The sequence below is a fragment of the Scomber scombrus genome, chromosome 12, assembly GCF_963691925.1.
Source record: "Scomber scombrus chromosome 12, fScoSco1.1, whole genome shotgun sequence".
NCBI classification, from domain to species: Eukaryota; Metazoa; Chordata; class Actinopteri; order Scombriformes; family Scombridae; genus Scomber; species Scomber scombrus.
The window spans coordinates 9,467,791-9,485,789 of record NC_084981.1 but is presented as its reverse complement, the minus strand read 5'-3'; the positions used below and the strand labels follow the sequence as shown (position 1 = coordinate 9,485,789).

The 17,999-nt window shown below is 40.4% G+C and overlaps 1 protein-coding gene across 1 annotated transcript; it reads right to left on the bottom strand.

The window, feature by feature from the left end:
* Positions 1-4,893: 4,893 nt before the first annotated feature.
* On the bottom strand, positions 4,894-16,236 carry b3galnt2 (beta-1,3-N-acetylgalactosaminyltransferase 2). The gene is made up of 12 exons (XM_062430565.1): positions 15,994-16,236; positions 15,201-15,327; positions 14,719-14,819; positions 9,489-9,688; positions 9,127-9,222; positions 8,582-8,692; positions 8,404-8,482; positions 7,693-7,876; positions 7,216-7,341; positions 6,844-7,003; positions 6,700-6,756; positions 4,894-5,791 (listed from the first exon to the last, which is right to left on the bottom strand). Exons 1-12 carry the CDS (start codon positions 16,100-16,102, stop codon positions 5,654-5,656), a joined length of 1,488 nt encoding a protein of 495 aa, XP_062286549.1. The 5' UTR covers positions 16,103-16,236; the 3' UTR covers positions 4,894-5,653.
* Positions 16,237-17,999: the final 1,763 nt, after the last annotated feature.

Genomic DNA, 17,999 nt, shown 5'->3' with positions numbered 1-17,999 from the left:
ACAGTATATAAAACCCCATAAACCTTCTGAGTTGTCAGGTGACATGAGCACTCCCAAGTCCAATCCTTCCTATACATTTGAATTGGTGTGAAAGGGGCATAATTATTCTTTACTTCTGTCATTGTCAACAAATTCCATTAAATGAACAAAACCCTTCATATGTAGGTTTGTCACTGAATACGTCCTGCTCTTCCACCCTAAGCTCATTTGTTACTACCAAAGTCAGAGAAAGCTTTAAATAATGGGTCACAAATGTATATTTTCATTCTCAAAAAAGGATAAATAGTTCCTAGTTTTTAGCTAATGCTACTCAAGGAGCAGCTTGGGAGTAAATAGTGTATGTGTCTTTTTTCTCGGAAGATATGGTGCAGTAGATAGTATTTACAGCAGCAGGTTCATTCAAAATACACAATAACGTCCATGTTCATCATAGGAGTTATCCTGGACTCTCACCTGAACCTAAGGCAACATGTAAACACATAGACCAGCCCTGTTTTTATCAACCACAAAACATTTCAAAAATGTGATCAGAACTGTCTTTCAGTAACACAAACATTATTTATACATATTCTCCTCCCACCTTGATTACTGTGATGCTTCGTTTACATGCCTAAACAATTGCGCCACTGGGCAGCGTCAAATTGTTTCAAATGTTTTTACCGCTAGACTGACCAAAACAAAGTGCTTATCACACATTACACCTATCTTGGCTTCTGGCTTCCAGTTTGTTTTAGGACCCAGTTTAAAGTACTCCTAATGACTTACAAGGCTCTGAATGATCTGGCAGCAGGTTATTAAAAACAAATGATGAGCAAACCTTTGGCTACCCAACTGTGGAATAGACTTCCTTTAAACATCAGGACAGCTGACCCTGTCACTGACTTTAAATCTCATCTAAAAACTTACTTGTATAGAATGGTATTCTCTCAGAGCTGACAGAAAACACTTCTGTGGTAATCAGCTGTTGGTTCAGCTGCTATCTCCGTTATTCCTTTCATTGAGAGTTTTATCTCTATGTATTTATGTGTGTATGTATTTGTTTCATTTATTATCGCCTGCTGTTGTTTAAAATGTTGCCTACGTTTGGATTTTTTAGGAGGAATACACTACTTTAACAGCTTCACTGGTTTGTAGGATCAATTCATTGTTGGTTTAGGTATTTTCATTGGATTTGTTGACTATATGAAAAAACATAAAGTACCAAAAAACATATCCTTTAATATCGCTTGACGCTTGATCTTCATAATAAGCTTCTTTCATTACAATATTAATGCCAGTGTGGTTATCATATTCATGTCACTACTCCCAGAACAACACACTGTTCTCATGCATAATTCTGCCAGCACACACTTGTTGTAAAAACTTTGCTGCTCCCTCACGTCCCATTGGGGATAAAGAGGAATAACAAAGTACTCACTTGTTTCCACCTGCCTTTATGGTGCATGAAGCAGATTTTGTTGAGTTTAAAATGGTTGTATATTGATTGGTAATGCTCTGAGGTCCGCTCAATGCGCCCTGACATTGTGACACCCCTACCTTATATGGTGCTGCAGGGTGTTACATGAACTGATTGAGCGGTTTCCAAGAATCTCATCATCAGACCAATGAGCTAATTCATGATCCTCTTAAGACAGAATAACTGCCTGTAATGCTTCAGTATTGACTGAGCTAATTATCTCTCACAAACATTATCATAGTAAATCTGCCATCCGTGTTACTGCAGCAGGGGTCAAGCGGGCTTATGACGCTCCATGATTCACTCGCTATTTTCATTGCTTTGTCAAAGATGTATGTAATTATGTGAACTGTCTAATAACCAGCCTTCCACCGAGTGTTTCATCAAACCCATCCACAATTTCACAGCTGTGTTCTGCAAATGTTTGCATAAAGTGACAGCCATAACCTTGCCAGGCTGAGACACTGCTATGGAAATGAGAGAGCTGTGGGTGCAATTTCAAATTGGGAATGAAAACGTTGCTCCATTAGGGCATAGTTGTGCATCTAATAATATCTCCTCATTCCTGTGAATCAGAATCAGTCAGAAATGCTGGTTTTGGATGCCGGGTGTCATGAATAAATGATTTCCTCCTCGTTTTAGCGCGCACAGAGGAGGGGGAGGAGGATGAGGAGGGGGTGATTGACAGGTGGTTTGTGAAGGCTGATTGACAGCGATGTGTAATGCTCTACAAGGAGACTAAAAATCTGGAGTTGTTAGAATGAGTATGCAGATGCATGCCGCTGAGCACACTGTAAGCTCCTCTTTCTAAGATCTGGGACAGCTGTGCTCCATTCTGAATCGAGGCGTCTTTACTTTGACACCACAGGTAACGTTTTATCATATCTATAATGTACTATATGTTTCCACAGTGCTGCAAAATGAGATACACAATGGCATATGATCTGTTAAGTGGCATGTAAAGATCACCTCCAGGCATGTATTATGACATGTAAAAATACTGTGTTTTGGTTTAACCACATAAAAAGTATTATTACCATGTTCAAAACCTTAACATGGGATCTACTCCTCTCTCATTAAAAATGACATCTATAAATATGCAAATATATTTCATTTTTAAAAGTTGTGTGAATACTTCACAGAAGATGTCTCCTATTTCATTGTGAAGCCAAATGTCAGTGTTTGTGCACTGGAGGCTTCGTGTTTTCACATCAGACTTGTGTTGGTTGAAAATTGGATCAAAATTGGCTCCAAACTAGTTGTGATCTCACAAATCCTGCTCTTAGACTCGCCCCTTAAAGTCATGTTTTGAAAGAGCTCACAGAGAAACTTTCCACTTTCAGGAGTCTCCTTAATCAAATGTATAGGCTCATTTGTTATTAAGCTTTATGCCACTCCAAGTGTTGGTTGTATGACTGCAAACATGTGCAAAGCAACCTAAACATTGACCATTAAATTAAAAATATGTTGTGTTCATATGTTCATATAATTATTAGCTTTACTGCACATGACAGCAGTTTATATCCTTTCATAGGAGTTTATTTTGAACAATGTGATGATTATAGTCTTCTGATTAAGCTGTGTTGGGTACGTCTGACAGACAAGACTGGGAATCATTGTTCTAAAACAATCAAGTCAAATGCCAAAGAAACATCAAGAAAATAAGACTCAATTTTGTGATGTCAACACGTTCTTGTATTCAATCTGTAGCACAAGAAGATGATGAGCTTTGGGAAGAGGTGTGACTCAAGATGAAAAGGATTTTATAAATACAATTAACTCGAGCGCCCGAGTTTCCTCTATTTTCTCAGAGCAGTGCTCGTTGCTGGCTAAACGGATGATTGCACTTTCATGGCAAAATATTAATAGAGTGAAAATAAGTCAGTGGTTCAGGGAATTGTACTCTTGTCATCGCTTAGAAAAGATTACATGTGCGCTTAAGGGCAGAGACAAATCGAAATGTGTGGGGTCAATTAAAGTCAAATATAAGGATGAATCAGATATTCCGGGTCAGTAAATTGAGCTTGAGATGTGTTCTTTCTGCTCTGCCGGGTCGTTTTAATTATTTTCAAGGTCTTTAGTCTGTAAACATCCAGCTTTGGGAGCAACAGGATACACACAAATATTGATCTCTCAGAGAACAAAGGAATTGTTGAGTAGTGTTCCCCTTTGACACATTACTTCACACAGTCTAACTCAAGTTTATGCCAAAACATGAGCCTTTTTTACCCTAAAAATGAGGCAGAAATCAACAAAACTCTTCTCTGCATAATGTGTAAACAAACTGAATTTGATGTTATTTTAAAAATTGTATATTGGCAAGAAATAAGGTGTGAAAAAAGGACACGCAGCTATATTAGAAGCCTGGAAAGATACATAATATAATACAAAGGTAGATTTGGTTGGCTGATCATCTGGTCTGCATGAGGGAACAGGACTAGAATAAAGAGAGTATTTGTAGATCATCACGGCAAATAAAAAACACTCATAATTTAAACATTTTACATCAGTGAGTGACAGTATGCCCACAGCACTCATCAAAGTTCAGACAAATTCAATAACTTCATCTTCTAAAGAAGCACTCGAGCAGAAATGAAAAGTGAGCTTTTTTTCATCTGCGTGTTATTTCCATGCTTGTCTCACAATGAAGGGCTCCGAGCCAAATCAGGGAGAAAGACTGATGGGGTGAAAAACGCCGTCCTTATCTATGTAGGAGAGTGGAACAGATGCGTATATGACTTTGTTATCGTGCAGCTCTCTGAAAGAGAGGAGACGAAGGGATAATATAGGGAGGGAGAAGGGGAGAGGGGGGGCTTCACAGGAAGACAAATATGTGTTCAAACGTCAGGTTAATTGCAGGAAAAGGTGTTTTGACAGGTAGGACAGCCGAAATAAAATAAATTATCCAAAATATTCAGCACCTTCTTTCATTATTTACAAAAATACACCGCCAGGCAGACTAATTCTAATGACTCAGCATCAATCACACGTATATTCTTCAATAAACTAACACACAAGCATATGTTAAGGAAAGGCTCGTAAAAAATCTTATTATATTTGCTTCATGTCAACATTTAAAAAAGGCTGGAGGTGTTCAATCCTATTAATTAACATGAAATCACTGATCAATTTGGTGCTAAATCACTCCACGTTTCCTTCCTCAACATTCCAGCAGTGTCCATCTCACTGTCTCAGGAAAGCAATCACCGATAGAGATCAAAGTGATTTCATATTCCTTTTAAGTTCGGAGAAAGTGCACTTCTGTAACAGCGTGAGCAAAGTCTGTTTGCTGACTGTGTTCCTCTGGTAGAGCGGAGCCGACGGTGCAGCACTAACGGCTTCGAGACTCGACAAGGATCCGACAGAGAATCAGCAGCACCTGTGTGTATCATCCCCGAAATAAACATGAAGCCATTCATCGCTCTTTAGTGTTCTTTATTACCTGTGAGGAGGGTTTCATAAAACCAGTGTTAAACTAATGACACTATTTCGCAGTCACTCTGACTGCTTGATCAAGTTCCAAAAATTAGTGTTGCAAATACATGGATCGGTCCAATTAAAATCTGTGTTTGGTTTATTTTTATCACAAGTGTTAACATACGTATGACGCTGAACAGATACATAAGGCCACAACACTATTTGCACAATGACAGTTACAGTACAAACTTCGTGTTTGTGAGAAAGCTCGTCATAAATCTACAAATAGTGGAGAGGATGAAAAGCTTGAGATTATAATTTACAAAAAATAGCAATGTAAAGCAAACATCTTCATCAGCATCAAATTTCCCATCACTGTCAGTGATCACATAATTTAAAACATCTCAACTTTGATCCAGAGTCATTTTTCACTCCACTAATCTGATGTTTCCATGAATTTACTCTAAAATTTGATATCTGAGCTCATGATACAAAGACATTATGCTACAGCTAAATGTGACTTCTTTTAAAAACACATTCTGAAACTTTAAATGATTTCTGTTGATATTTGTGTAAATATTAAGACCCTGCGACGGAATCTCAAATATTTAAAGACTCAACACAAAGTCCCACATTTCAAAAATCTGTGATTATATCATATAATAACAAGTGATAAAACTCTCAAACGTTTCAGTTTAGGGTTTAAAGGAAACCATGGGAACTGAACTGACAACCAGTGTTGAGTGCGTTTTACCCACGGGAGTGTGGTGTGAGCCAGATTTAGTGACCCCAGGAACAACCGCAAGGGTCTCCGCAGGCCCTCTTCCTGTCCCAGAGGATGTGCAGCTCCTCGGCCGTATGTTGGGGAGACGACAGCATGTCCAGGTAGCACTCTTTCTCACAGAGCCAGCCGGGGTCCTGGCAACGGGGGGAAGGGGCAAGGACAGTGGCTATGTTAACACGCACGCTGGGATTTAGCAATTAACGAGCCTCCGTGTTGCTGAGATTAAGTCAGTTAACATTGCTGTCCAACTGTGATGGTGTTTCCACATGCATATTCACTCCATAATAAGTATTAACAATAGGAGATTAGCACTTATATGAAGAAAAACAGTCAATCTCAATGTTCAATTCTGCTTCAGCGAAAAGCAAGCAGAGTAAGACATTTAGGGTTGTTAATCCACATCTTTTTGGCGTATATAGTTTGGTGTTTTTGTTGAACTGAGTACAAGTGATCAATACTGATGCTTTTAATGGTGTATATTTTATGGCTTTCTACTGTCCTATTAGACTTATTGGTTCCAGTCACTTGTAAAGACCTTGAATTGCTCTAACCTACAGTATATAAAAAGCTGCTGTACAAATAAAGTCACAGCATACTGAGCCAGACACCCTGAGTGATTCATTTGAGTGTGATATTATGATTCTTAATTATATCTTAATGTTTTACCTTTTAATTGAATGATTTTTGCATCTTCAACTATAATCAAATGCTGTCTCTTATGTGATATTTTAAATATTTTGTGTCTAATAGTTTTTTGTCTGCTTCCTGGAAAGAATAGACTATAATAAGATTATACATTTTTAATTCCCATTTTCAATCTTTTCTTAATATCCCACACTAAATGTCTGTCTCCATCTTAATCAATGTTTAGTAGATTACAAAGACTTGGCTTGTGATTCTATCAAAGTCAAATAAAGTTGGTTATGTTTTATTGATAGGATCCTAATATATTTATACAATACAAATAAATCATCATCGTCATTATTAAAATTGTGCTTTGTTGGCAGATCTGATTCATTCAAGCATGTTTTTTTTTCTTCACCTGATATTTCTGTGGTCCAACAGCTGCCATCCATATCCCCATGCTCACATCTTCTCCCTGTAACAACACATTCAACACTTCACTTTACATGTGTGATTATCTCGCCAGTATTTGTCCCGAGTTGTTTAGTGCTCGCTACTCCACCTGGTAGGCCTTTAGTTTCTCTGCATTACTGGCGAGCCACTGGACCAGGTCATGTGAGACCACATAGCCCGAGCCGCAGGCAAACGCTGGGTAGGCTGGACTAGCGTACTCCAGCTCCTGCCACTTCCCAATGCGATCCACTGCCCAGCTCTGCCTGAAACTGGGTCAGGATGGTCTGTGTTAGCCCGGCAGATACATTATCATCACATCTCTCTTTTGCACAGCCCTTCAAGATTTTGGGTACATAAAGCATTCATGATTCTTTCATCTGAAGTTCAGCTGAGAGCTGCTCAGAAGCTGAGCTGCAAACAGGACTGCGCAATACACTGTCAACTGACACCACACTGACATCTGACACCAAATTGTACTTACTTTCCCCACCAGAAATTGCTGCGCCTTAGACCCTTGTGGTCAATCTTCATTAATACTGAGTCCACATCGATGTAACAATCATCATCCGTCTTCAGGAGCAGATTAAAGTCAGCGTTTTCTACAGACCTGCCAGGGAGGGAATTTGCAACATTAATTAAAGCCCCCCCATCTGATTTTTTTTTTTTTTTTTTTGCAATATCCCACAGTGGATTTACTTTAAAATACCACTGGGAGTGAAGGCCAAGAGGTCTTGCAAAGAAATAATACACTTGCCAAGTTAAAACTTTAGACCACTCTGTATATTTTGCAACGTGATGACTCACAACTGTACTTTTTCCCTGACTGAGTGATTGCAATCCTGATTCTAACAGCGAGACATTTTGAGACGGCGGCACACTTTCATTTCAGGTTACTGATTTCCTCAGAGGGCCCAGGCAATTTGGAGACAGAGAATCGAGTCATTAGCACTTGGCATACCATTTATAGAACTGAAGCAGTTTGGAAGGCACGTTCCTGTAGGTGTCTACCACATCTACGAACACCATGTCGCCATGCCCGAGGCTCTCCTGCTGCAAGGCGGCATCCTCCTGCCTCAGCCCGGAGGCATGGTGCTCCATCCTGGCTGGTCGGCCCCGCAGGAACCTAGACAGACCGTCTCCATCTGACACGCAGGTGGGCACGAGAGAGTTGGAGTAGAAAAATGGGACAAATGGTGACAGAATTTCAGTCCAAATGGGATAATGCCAGTTTAAAATATTCTATTAATCACACATTTTCATTAATAAGTTAATATCTAGCTGGCAAACAATAGATGATAAACCTAACATTAGAGTGGATCATTAGTTCTGTTCGCAGAGATACTGAATGGTGAATTTAATTTTGTTTTCCCCAAAATGTCTATTCTGATCCATTCCCAGATCAACTCAAATGCAAACACATGGAGGGGGTAAAATCAATAATGTAACACATCAGGGTAGAGAGGGAGAAAAAAAATGTTATTTCCCATTTGGCGCGTATGCAAGAGCCCTGAGGCGAAAAAAAGGAGCTAATCTCATAACCTGCCAGAGTGAACAATGTTTTTTTCCCATTTTTACATAGGGACTCCTTTTCAGACAGTTGGCTCATGGGCCGATTTGATCGAACTGTTTTCATAAGAAGCTCAGAATTAATTCCGTTGCTTGGACCAACCGTAAATAGTAAATGTGAACCCTCCAGCCAAACCGGGGAATCCAAGAGCACTTCTATGAGGCAAAATGCCCTCTGCGATCTGTAATTTTTAAAAAAACAAACATTTTTTGACTTTTTAAACTTTTACTGCTCATTAAAACTTGTTAAAGAATATTTGACACCATCTGTTAAGTCCTACAGTGGAGATCTTGAGGACGCCTCCTCCGTCATTGAGCTGCACAGAGGAGGAGTTGACTGTGGTCAGTCCAGCTGAATCCAAACTCTCCCACACCAGCGTCCCCTCAAAACCCTGAATGAAAGAAACAATTACTGTAGTCCTCTCTGCATGAGTAGCATGGTGTTCTGTCCAACACTATTTAAACAGCTTCCATTGAGGACACTGGCATCATGTTCTCTGTATTATTTACAGGCATCTCTGGGTTTTAGTGTCTTTCAAACTGAATTTACAATTTAATTTACTGTTGGGAAATAAAACTAACACTTTATTACAGAATAGAATAATCTACCAATTATGACAATTAGTTATGTTGAGTTGATTATGATCTTTAGACTAATTGTCTTTGACAGAATTTCTCCATCTGAGTGAATCTTGCACAAAATACAAGTGAACAGCTGACTATGAAAAAAGCCAAATAATTTTACATTTTAGAGACTTTAATTTCTTTGGAGTTTTGGTGGACTCTGACTCATGACTACAGCCCTGAGTTCATGTGATAAACTGACCTTAGGCAAGATGAACTGCTCCACTGGTTTATACCACATCCCCTTCACCAGAGTCCCTGTGCTGATAGCACTGAAGCGAGCAGTAACCACTGCCTCCTGCAAAAATCAAAAATGTTTACCCATAAAATATTCATGAATTTCTTTCCTTTAACTCTGAACTATTTAACCTTCGACTACACTGAATACTTCATGACACTGTTATCGTTACGCTAGTATTCCAAGAAACCAGTTTCAGTTTATATCTATAACTGAGGCGGTAAACAGTCCCAGTCCTCCACCTGCCTCGACGATGTGTATCTACAAGACTCCACAGAGAAGCAGCATATGGTATACATTGTACTTATAGATCAAAGCTTTGTTACCTCCTGATCCAGCTGCAGAAGCTTCACGGTCACGTTGCTCTGAAGCTCAGGCCGGCTCCCGCTGGGAAACACTCCTAGCCTGGTGATCACCACTGGGTGGAGGACCTTGAAATCCAGGGCGATGGCTGACACGTCGGAGGGGACGAGTACCGAGTGGTCAGACACCGTCACAATTTCCATCTCTGCATCCTGCCCTGCCACTGGGAAAAAGGGACGGCAAGCACATGTGAAATTTATTACAATCCCAACATGCTGACCGTCGCTTTCCAGTGATGAAGACAGGGTGATTTCAGGGAGAGGGAGAGCTCACAGAGTTGAAGGCAAAGCTACACCATCAGCACTTTGAGGAGCTGGTTCTTCTGGAGCTTCTGCCCGTGAGTGTGGTTTCTTAATTACAAAAGAGCAGTTTATTACCCAGGAGATCAATGAAGAGATCAAGGCTGTTAAAGGGAAGCAGTCTTTTTACTTTATATGCATTCTACACAAGTTCTGCGGCTTGCTCCAAAATAAAGACAATTAGAGGTGAAGAATCACAAAGAGAACGAACAAGTTTATCAAACCAAATGTTTCTCACATTCAGCAGAATGGAGCTGCAGGATTTTATTGGTGTGTAGGATATATTTAGTATCCTACGCTGACTAAACATAAATGCTTAGTTTGTGCACACTGGTCCAAACAAATAACAGCATTGATTCTCTTGGCACTGACCAGCACAGGATTGCCAACTTATTCAAGAGAAAAATTAATAAAACTTGGCATGAATCATAAATAATTAACAGTTAATTTACTGTTACTTAGTATTTATTGGTAATTGGTGGCTAGCAGCATGGTGCTAGTGACGGGTCTGTTGTTCTGTCAGTTGGTCCACTACTTTGGTCCAGACAAAGCAGCAACAACCACAGCTGTAAATTAAAGCCAACGTGGAGGTCACTTAAAGTGCAATACCACTGACGGTCACTATGTGTTGGCTCCAAAAGACTTCCAATGAAAAAGCCACAACTTCTCTCATGAAATGCTGAGTCAATAAATCTTTTCAACAATTTATTACAGTCTCAATCTGTAAATTCAGTCCCTCCAAGTGTTTTGGTGGTCATTTGGGAAATGATTGCTCCATTAATGGGCTGGCTGTTAGTTTACAGCCGTGATTGACAGTTGGCTCAACTGCTGTTCTACCCGGCATCAGGACTCACACAGAATCAGACTATTATCACAATATTTTGATAAGTTTAATGTTACTTGATAACAATACCTGCCGCGTTAGTTACTTATATTGGATGGACTACTACTCGATAGATTGCCATGAAATTTTTGTACGGCCAATCACGGTCCTAAGAGGATAAAGTCTACTGATTTTGGTGATCTTCTAACTTTTCCTCTAGTGCCACCATGGGGTTCACATTTGTAGTTCAGAGTGAATTTGTAGTTCAGAGTTCCTGACTACTACTGGATGGATTGCAACTATTGGACTCAAACTTTTTACTTACAGTAAGTACATGTTGATGGAATATCACAACATTAAGTACAAGCATTCATGGTTTCCAGAAGACATATTCTCATAACTTGATGCAAAGACCCAGATGGAGTGTGTACGAGACTGCTTAAGTACTGCACAGCCCGACTGTGTAAGCCTCTCCTGAGGATCTTTAACCTGAGCCCTATACATGCTCAACTGGGCCCACCCCATATTGGATGAGCTAGGTGGTTATGTTAGGATTATGTTCTTTGATTTGTCAAGTATATTTAACACCATCCAACCCCCCATACTTAGAGACAAGTTTGAAGGGATGGGGGTGGATCCCTCCTTTGCTTCCTTGATCAAAGATTACCTGACAGGACGAGCACAGTTCATCAGGCTGGGGAACTGTCTCTGGGATGGCGGTGAGCACCACTGACACTCTACAGGGAACTATTTATATTGGACACAGTGGACTTGAAGTAACCTTCAGCAACTTGGGCAATAAGAACTGCCTCCTACTGAACACCCCCTAGACCAAGGAGATGATGGTGGATTTACACAGGTCTAGGTTCGCTCAGTCAACATTAAAAGGAGTGGACACTGAGATTGTGTCGACTTATAAATACTTAGGTGTGCATCTAGACAACAAGATGGGCTGGTCTTTGAACAAAAATGCCCTATACCAAAAGGGGCAGAAACTTCTCTCTTTCCTAAGAGGGTTTAGTTCCTTTGATGCCTGCAGTAAAATGCTGCATGTTTTATCAGTCGGTGGTGGCAAGCGACCTCTTTTATGCTGCGGTCTGCTGGGAGGCAGCGTGACAGACAAGGACACTAGGCGTTTGGACAAGCCAGTGAAAAAGGCTGGCTCAGCGCTTGGCAGGAGGTTGGACTCACTGGGGACTGTGGTGAAAGATGCACACAGAGTAAGGTGCAGGCCATCCTGGACTATGTCAGTCATCTCCTCCACAACACCCTGGAAGGCCAGACAAGCATCTGTGGGGAACAGCTCATCTCACTGCACTGCAGGAGATCCTTTGTCCCCACATCCATCAGGCTTTAAAAAACCCTCAGCCTATGGCAAGGGCTGATGACCTAGGTTTAAATTATGAGACAGTCCAGTATCCATAATAAACGTGTACATGTGCACGAAACCCAAAAATGACATGCAACCCACTGAAAATATCAGATTTATAAAACAATGCATACGCACGAATGCAAGCATGTTTCCCTTTATAAATCACAGTCCACCTGGAAATGTGTGCTTGTGGATCAGCCTCAGATCCCACCCTAATCGCCCACATTCAACTATAAATGATCAATGCAAAAGCCTTCACGAATATTGATGCACATGTTCCTATCGCCGGACTAATCAATGTCTCTCTTTCTCTCGAGACACCTGACCAATCAGTGTATCAGGCCCTCTTGCTTGTCACTTGTGCTTGGACAGGTGCAGAGGAATGTCGGCAACAGTCGTGAACAGACTTATGGTGTTTTATTTCCCTTTTTTCTGACATCTTGACATTATGTGTGTAACCCAAAAAAACAAACATCTTCCAGTGAATCATAAAGTCAGACATCTCTGGTTAAGTGGACACCCTGCAGCGGGCCAGTTCCCAGTTTTGAGTCATTTTTACACTCATGCACTATGCCACAATAAACACTTTGTTCATTTATATACTCCAAAATCCAGCATACACTCTCTCTCTCTCTAATTTACACCGCATGAGTGTAAATTAATTTATACAGTATGAGTGCAGGTGGTGAAGATGTGCTGGTGAGGTGACTGCAGAAGGTTAAGTGTGTGTGGCAGCCACCGCAGTGTTTCCAGCGCGCTCGGTGCACCTTGACAGCACCGTCGTGATTACAACGATTTGACACACAAAAACTAGATGAAAAATTAAAATATGCACAATATTACAAATCATTTGGCACTCTGTTCTGCAATTCTTTAAAGTTATTTGATGTCATCTTGGTTTTATACAACCGATGATGATAAGGAACCAGTATATTCACGCTTAATATTGCAGAAAGACAAGCCAGACCTTTTTCCTGAATCTTGCCACCTGCCACATCATGACATCATTCACTTCAGCAGCTGCTGAGCTGCTTCACAACTGACCCTCTCCTCTGATGAAATAATGAGCAGAGTTTGATTTGAGATTTGGGTTGGATTATATCTTTTAAAACGGAAATGGTACTTATGGAATAGTTATGGCTCATGGCGCAAGCAAAAATAACAATGCTGGTTTTAATGTTTATGATAAAGTGGATCTATAATTAATGTTTGATAAGTGAAATTAAAAGTGTGAGAGGCATCATTATAAAATCTGGCTTCAATTCAATTATCTCTCTCTCTCTCTCTCTTTCCTCTCTACCACCCTGAGCAATAATACCTCAAGGACTATGTGGTACTTTTTATTGGTACGTTTTATTCATTTATTTATCTATATGATTCTTTGCTTTCTAGGAATTTTATTTTTAACCCTGTGCATGTTGCTTTTCATCTATCTAGACTTTTCCTCCAGCACCATCATGACGTTGTCTTTTTAGGCCTTTATTGAAATATTACAACAACTACTGAACGGATTATTGCATACATTCACGGTCGCCACAAGCTGTATCGTGAATTGGTTGGTCAATAAAAAGGCAGTAAATGGAGAAAAATGCCATTCACATTTTCACAGAGCTTAAAAAGCAATTAAAACAAGAAATGATTTGTTTTGTATGACCAACAGTATGAAGCCCAAAGATATTCCATTTACTACATCGATCAATTAAACACTGTAAATCCATCAAGTCTTTATTTCCCCCCCTCTGAGTCTTAAACTCTTTGAATGTCATTAAGGTTTTGACTTTCTCACCAGCATGAAGCTCACGCACCTCGCATTGGGACCAGAATGACTAAATCAAAGTCAGTAGTCACAGACACTGTTTAGCATTCACCTTATTGTGTAGTCCTGAGCAAAAAAATCCCTGTGATGAATGCAGCGCGGACAAACATATTTCAACAACAATTAATTGTCCGTTTAACGACCTGAATCCTGAGTCAGGTACCCAACTGTGTTTAAAAGCAGCCATTGTCTCCTCCTCTCTCAATCAGGGCGAGCATCCCGCACCAGAGCTGCCTCCTATCTCCCATTCTGAAGCCTATCACGTCAACACTTACAACCATTAACATGCTGGAGTGCGGAGAATGGGCTGGAAAAATAAAACATTGTCATGACCCCAAAGGTCACTGTCTGAAAAAGGCTATTCTGATGAGCCGTAATTATGTTTTCATGAAGGCAGCAAACACTGAATCGAGCGGCAAAATGTAGCGGAGCTGCTGAATTGGACTGGCTCTGTGGAGGTGAGAGAAATAACAATTACTGAACACTTTCAAGCTGACAGTAAGCCTCTTCAATTATTTCACATACAGTGTGTCAGTGCTTCATATAGCTTTACTTTTCAAGCGTTAGTACGCATCCCTCGTTAAGGATGCAGCAGCTGCATTGACTGTGAGAGACTTCTGCTTTGGCCTTGGTTATGGAAAGGAAGAGAGCTGTGTCCTTGAGCAGTGGATGAACACGAATAAAAGGTGTTTTACTTTTTTTCCCCCTGAACATTCATTCTTCTCATTCTTTCAACTTCTCTCCTGTTTTTCTGCCTCAGCTCCACTACTGACAATTGTGCGTGCAAGCAACAGATCGTACCCAGAGCATCTCTGCGTATTGAATCCGCAGATGTCCACTCATTAGTGAATGTGTGTGTGAGTGGGTTTTTTTTCTTTTTTACCTGGCTCGGTGACGTTCAAGAGAGAGCAGGAGTACGGATCCTCTCTGTCCTCCTCTGGAATGGGACACCCATGTTCGCCGATGATAAACTTCACCCCCACTCTGAAAAAAAGCACAATCACTATTGCATTCATCTTTTGTTGTGCAATATTAGGCTACAAAATGTGTTTTTTTTCCTCCTAAAGCTTGTCCATCTATCCACCCTCCGTTACCATGGTTACTGAGGGTTGCTTAAAGGCCATCACACCATATCTGTGCTCAGATCGCTGAATGAGAAGGAAATGGGTAAAAAAGGAAGAATGAAAGCGAGAACAATATTGGCCGCTGGTCAGATAAAGATAAAAGGTTTGATGGAGCAGTCAGTTATTCACTGCCAGCTGAAGGCTTTTTTAGCCCACTATATTAATCTGATGAGGAGGGGGGAAAAAAAACATACAAAAGAAAGAAAAGTAAGTGGTGAAGTTGGTGCCCCACCCTACAGACCTGTGCTGGAAGTGGGGGTGATCTCGGAGGTAGCCCAGCCAGGTCTCCCTTATCGCTTGTCGCAGCTCATAATGGTGTCTCGCTGACAGCACTCCCACCAGAACTTCATAGAAAGGTAACACTTCATCTGCATCGGGCACAGAAACCACTGTCACTGCCTCATCATTTCCACAAAAAAACAGCCCTGTGATGAGGCATTAAATATGAGGATGGTGTAAAACATGACCTACAGCTGGTGACAAAGATAAGGCAACAACCAGAGATAAAATACACAAAAAAAATCACACTTTGAGGTGAGCATGATTTATTATTTCCATTCCTGATCCTGACAGCAGTTTCCTCTTATATCTAGTTTTCACTGACTTACTGTGATGCATCCTATAATGCATCCACATGAAAATTACTGTCTTCATGCATCAAAGGTGGTTAAATGATATTCCTCTGATTAAAAAAGTGACCAGACTAGATTAGTCGGGGTTATCCTCCAGTATACTCCTGATCATCAGTGATAATCCATGTGAGACACAGCACAGTAGTTTCTCTATAACAAGGCAACGTGAGACTATCCCAGCAACGCCCAACACTACTGAACAGTTACATGATTTCACACTCAAACACACATGTGAACAAACACTATCCTGAACGGACACACGTTCAAACCAGCAAGCGTCAACTACCTGTTCAAGACACAAACTATCAGCCACAACAAACACCGGGACGGAGTGAACGGAAGACAAAAAGTTGCGAGGCTTGAGGAGGTTCAGGCTATAAAAAAATGTTTCTAAAAAAGTACCGGAGTGTGTGTTGTTGTCCAGCGGGGTGGAGGAGGGTCGTTGTGCCAACCACAAGTGCACCAGGACGGCGACAGCACAGGGCAGCAGAATGAGCGCTAGCCTCCGCATGGACGGAGCCCTTCATTCAGCCGGAGCAGCCTTCAGCTTTAGCGGCGTGGAGCCTCTTCCTGAGCCGCTCGGCACTGCACGGTGTGAGCTGCTCCGTGTGTGCGCTTCATTTCAGCTCCGCAGCTCTCCGCCGGGCTCTCACCACCACTGCCTCATGTCTGCCTCCGCTGCTTGCAGAGCTGCACCAATGGGAGACGAGGAGCCCTCCCGCGGTGCACTCTGGGACATGGAGTTCAACACGCTATAGCCAATCAAATACAGTAAAAGCCTGAAAATAGATATGGTTTTATTGTAATATGGTAGGTATACAAAATATAAGTAGGTAAAAATAATGGGAAATACTAATTTAAGTCACATATTATATTATCATTGTAGAGCTATTGGTATTAAAGGAATTATTTAAATAGCCTATCCCTTCCATACTATTTGTTTGACATATAAAAATGCTACTGCTATAAAATATATAAATAAATAAAAACATAATCATTTGTGTCTGATGTGGTCATTCAATTTAAAAACTTCTATTATTTGGTTAGAAATTCTTAAAATGACATCTACTCCTTCTCCCTTGTTAAAAATCCAGAACATATGAATATGTAAATATATTCTGAATCAAAAGTTAAAGTGCTGAAGATAAGATGTCTTCTTCTTTAATGTAAAGTCCATTATCAATGTATGTGCAGTGGGGGCTTTAGGTTTTCACATAACATGTGTGTAACATGGATACTGGACTAGGACTAGCTTCTAAACTAGTTGATGTGATGTCACAAATCCTGCTCGAAGGATACAAGCCTTAAACTCAGATTTTTGCTTAAACAGAGAAACTTTCCACTTTCAGTAGCTGAATATGTGAAATCATAGTGTCAAAGTGATATAACAAAGAGCACAACACATTTTTGTGTGGATGGGGACAACGATGTAAAAAAGTCTGGTATTTAAAATCATTTCTGAGAGTATCCATTTATTTTACCCCTTCCTACTATAATTTTGAATAACCCAGCATGCATTGTAGTGCTTAAAATGTCTTCATTAATAAATAGGGCACCATGCAGTTTCATTTCCCACTAAAACCACATTAAACAGAATAGTATAGTAAGCAGAGTAAACAGTTTATCATGTGCCCTTGGAGATAAATTGAAACGCTAAAACACTGATAAGAACTACAAACAGCATTGCTGACGTGGACTGTATCATGTTTATCACATAAAGTCAGTTTTGCTGCCTTTTTTGCCTCAGCCTTCATTATAAATTACTACTAAAGCGATAAAAAACCTTCTACACAAAGTAGAAAATGAACAGGAGTCATTTTATTGTCCTAAAACCCAGGTGACATGTTATAGCTTTAAGATTCCAACATAACTTTATTAAATCTGCAACTGTGTGCTGCATATAAATCATTTAAATGGAATCTATTGTGAATGGAGAGGGATGTTTGAGGAGGATTTCTTCTGACTTCGAGCACCAGCGGTTCTCCTGCCGAGAGGCGAGTGGGCCGTGCAACCATAAGCGACTGTTTCCATGCTTGTAAACATTTCATTTGCATTGATTTTAATGGAGTTTCAGAGATACATGAATGTCATTTTGAAGACCTTGCCACCCCTTACAGGGAAAATACCATAATGGGAAAGACAGGCATGCAATGTTCTCTAATTCAATGTTATAAGTCGAAATCATTGAGGAACAGCTGCAAAACAGCATGCTGTGACTGCAGATAAATAATCTTATCAGAATTTATGACTATTCTCGTGAATTTTGTGCACACTTTTGGTGCTCGCTGCTCAATTTGGAAAATCGTTCTAGCACAGATTCCTGGTATTAGATAACCTACTGCCCCAGGGATAATTACTTTCCTGTGCATTATATAATTCTTTTTGGAGTCATATTCATATACTCATTA

What these genes read in the sequence shown, in the direction of transcription:
- b3galnt2 (XM_062430565.1), bottom strand. Translation starts at nt 16,102, where the DNA reads ATGCGGAGGCTAGCGCTCATTCTGCTGCCCTGTGCTGTCGCCGTCCTG. An exon ending in AGCAATTTCTGGTGGGGAAA is followed by an intron (nt 7,004 to 7,215) that starts GTAAGTACAATT and finishes ATCCTGACCCAG; the next exon opens with TTTCAGGCAGAGCTGGGCAG. An exon ending in AGAAACTAAAGGCCTACCAG is followed by an intron (nt 6,757 to 6,843) that starts GTGGAGTAGCGA and finishes GTGTTGTTACAG; the next exon opens with GGAGAAGATGTGAGCATGGG.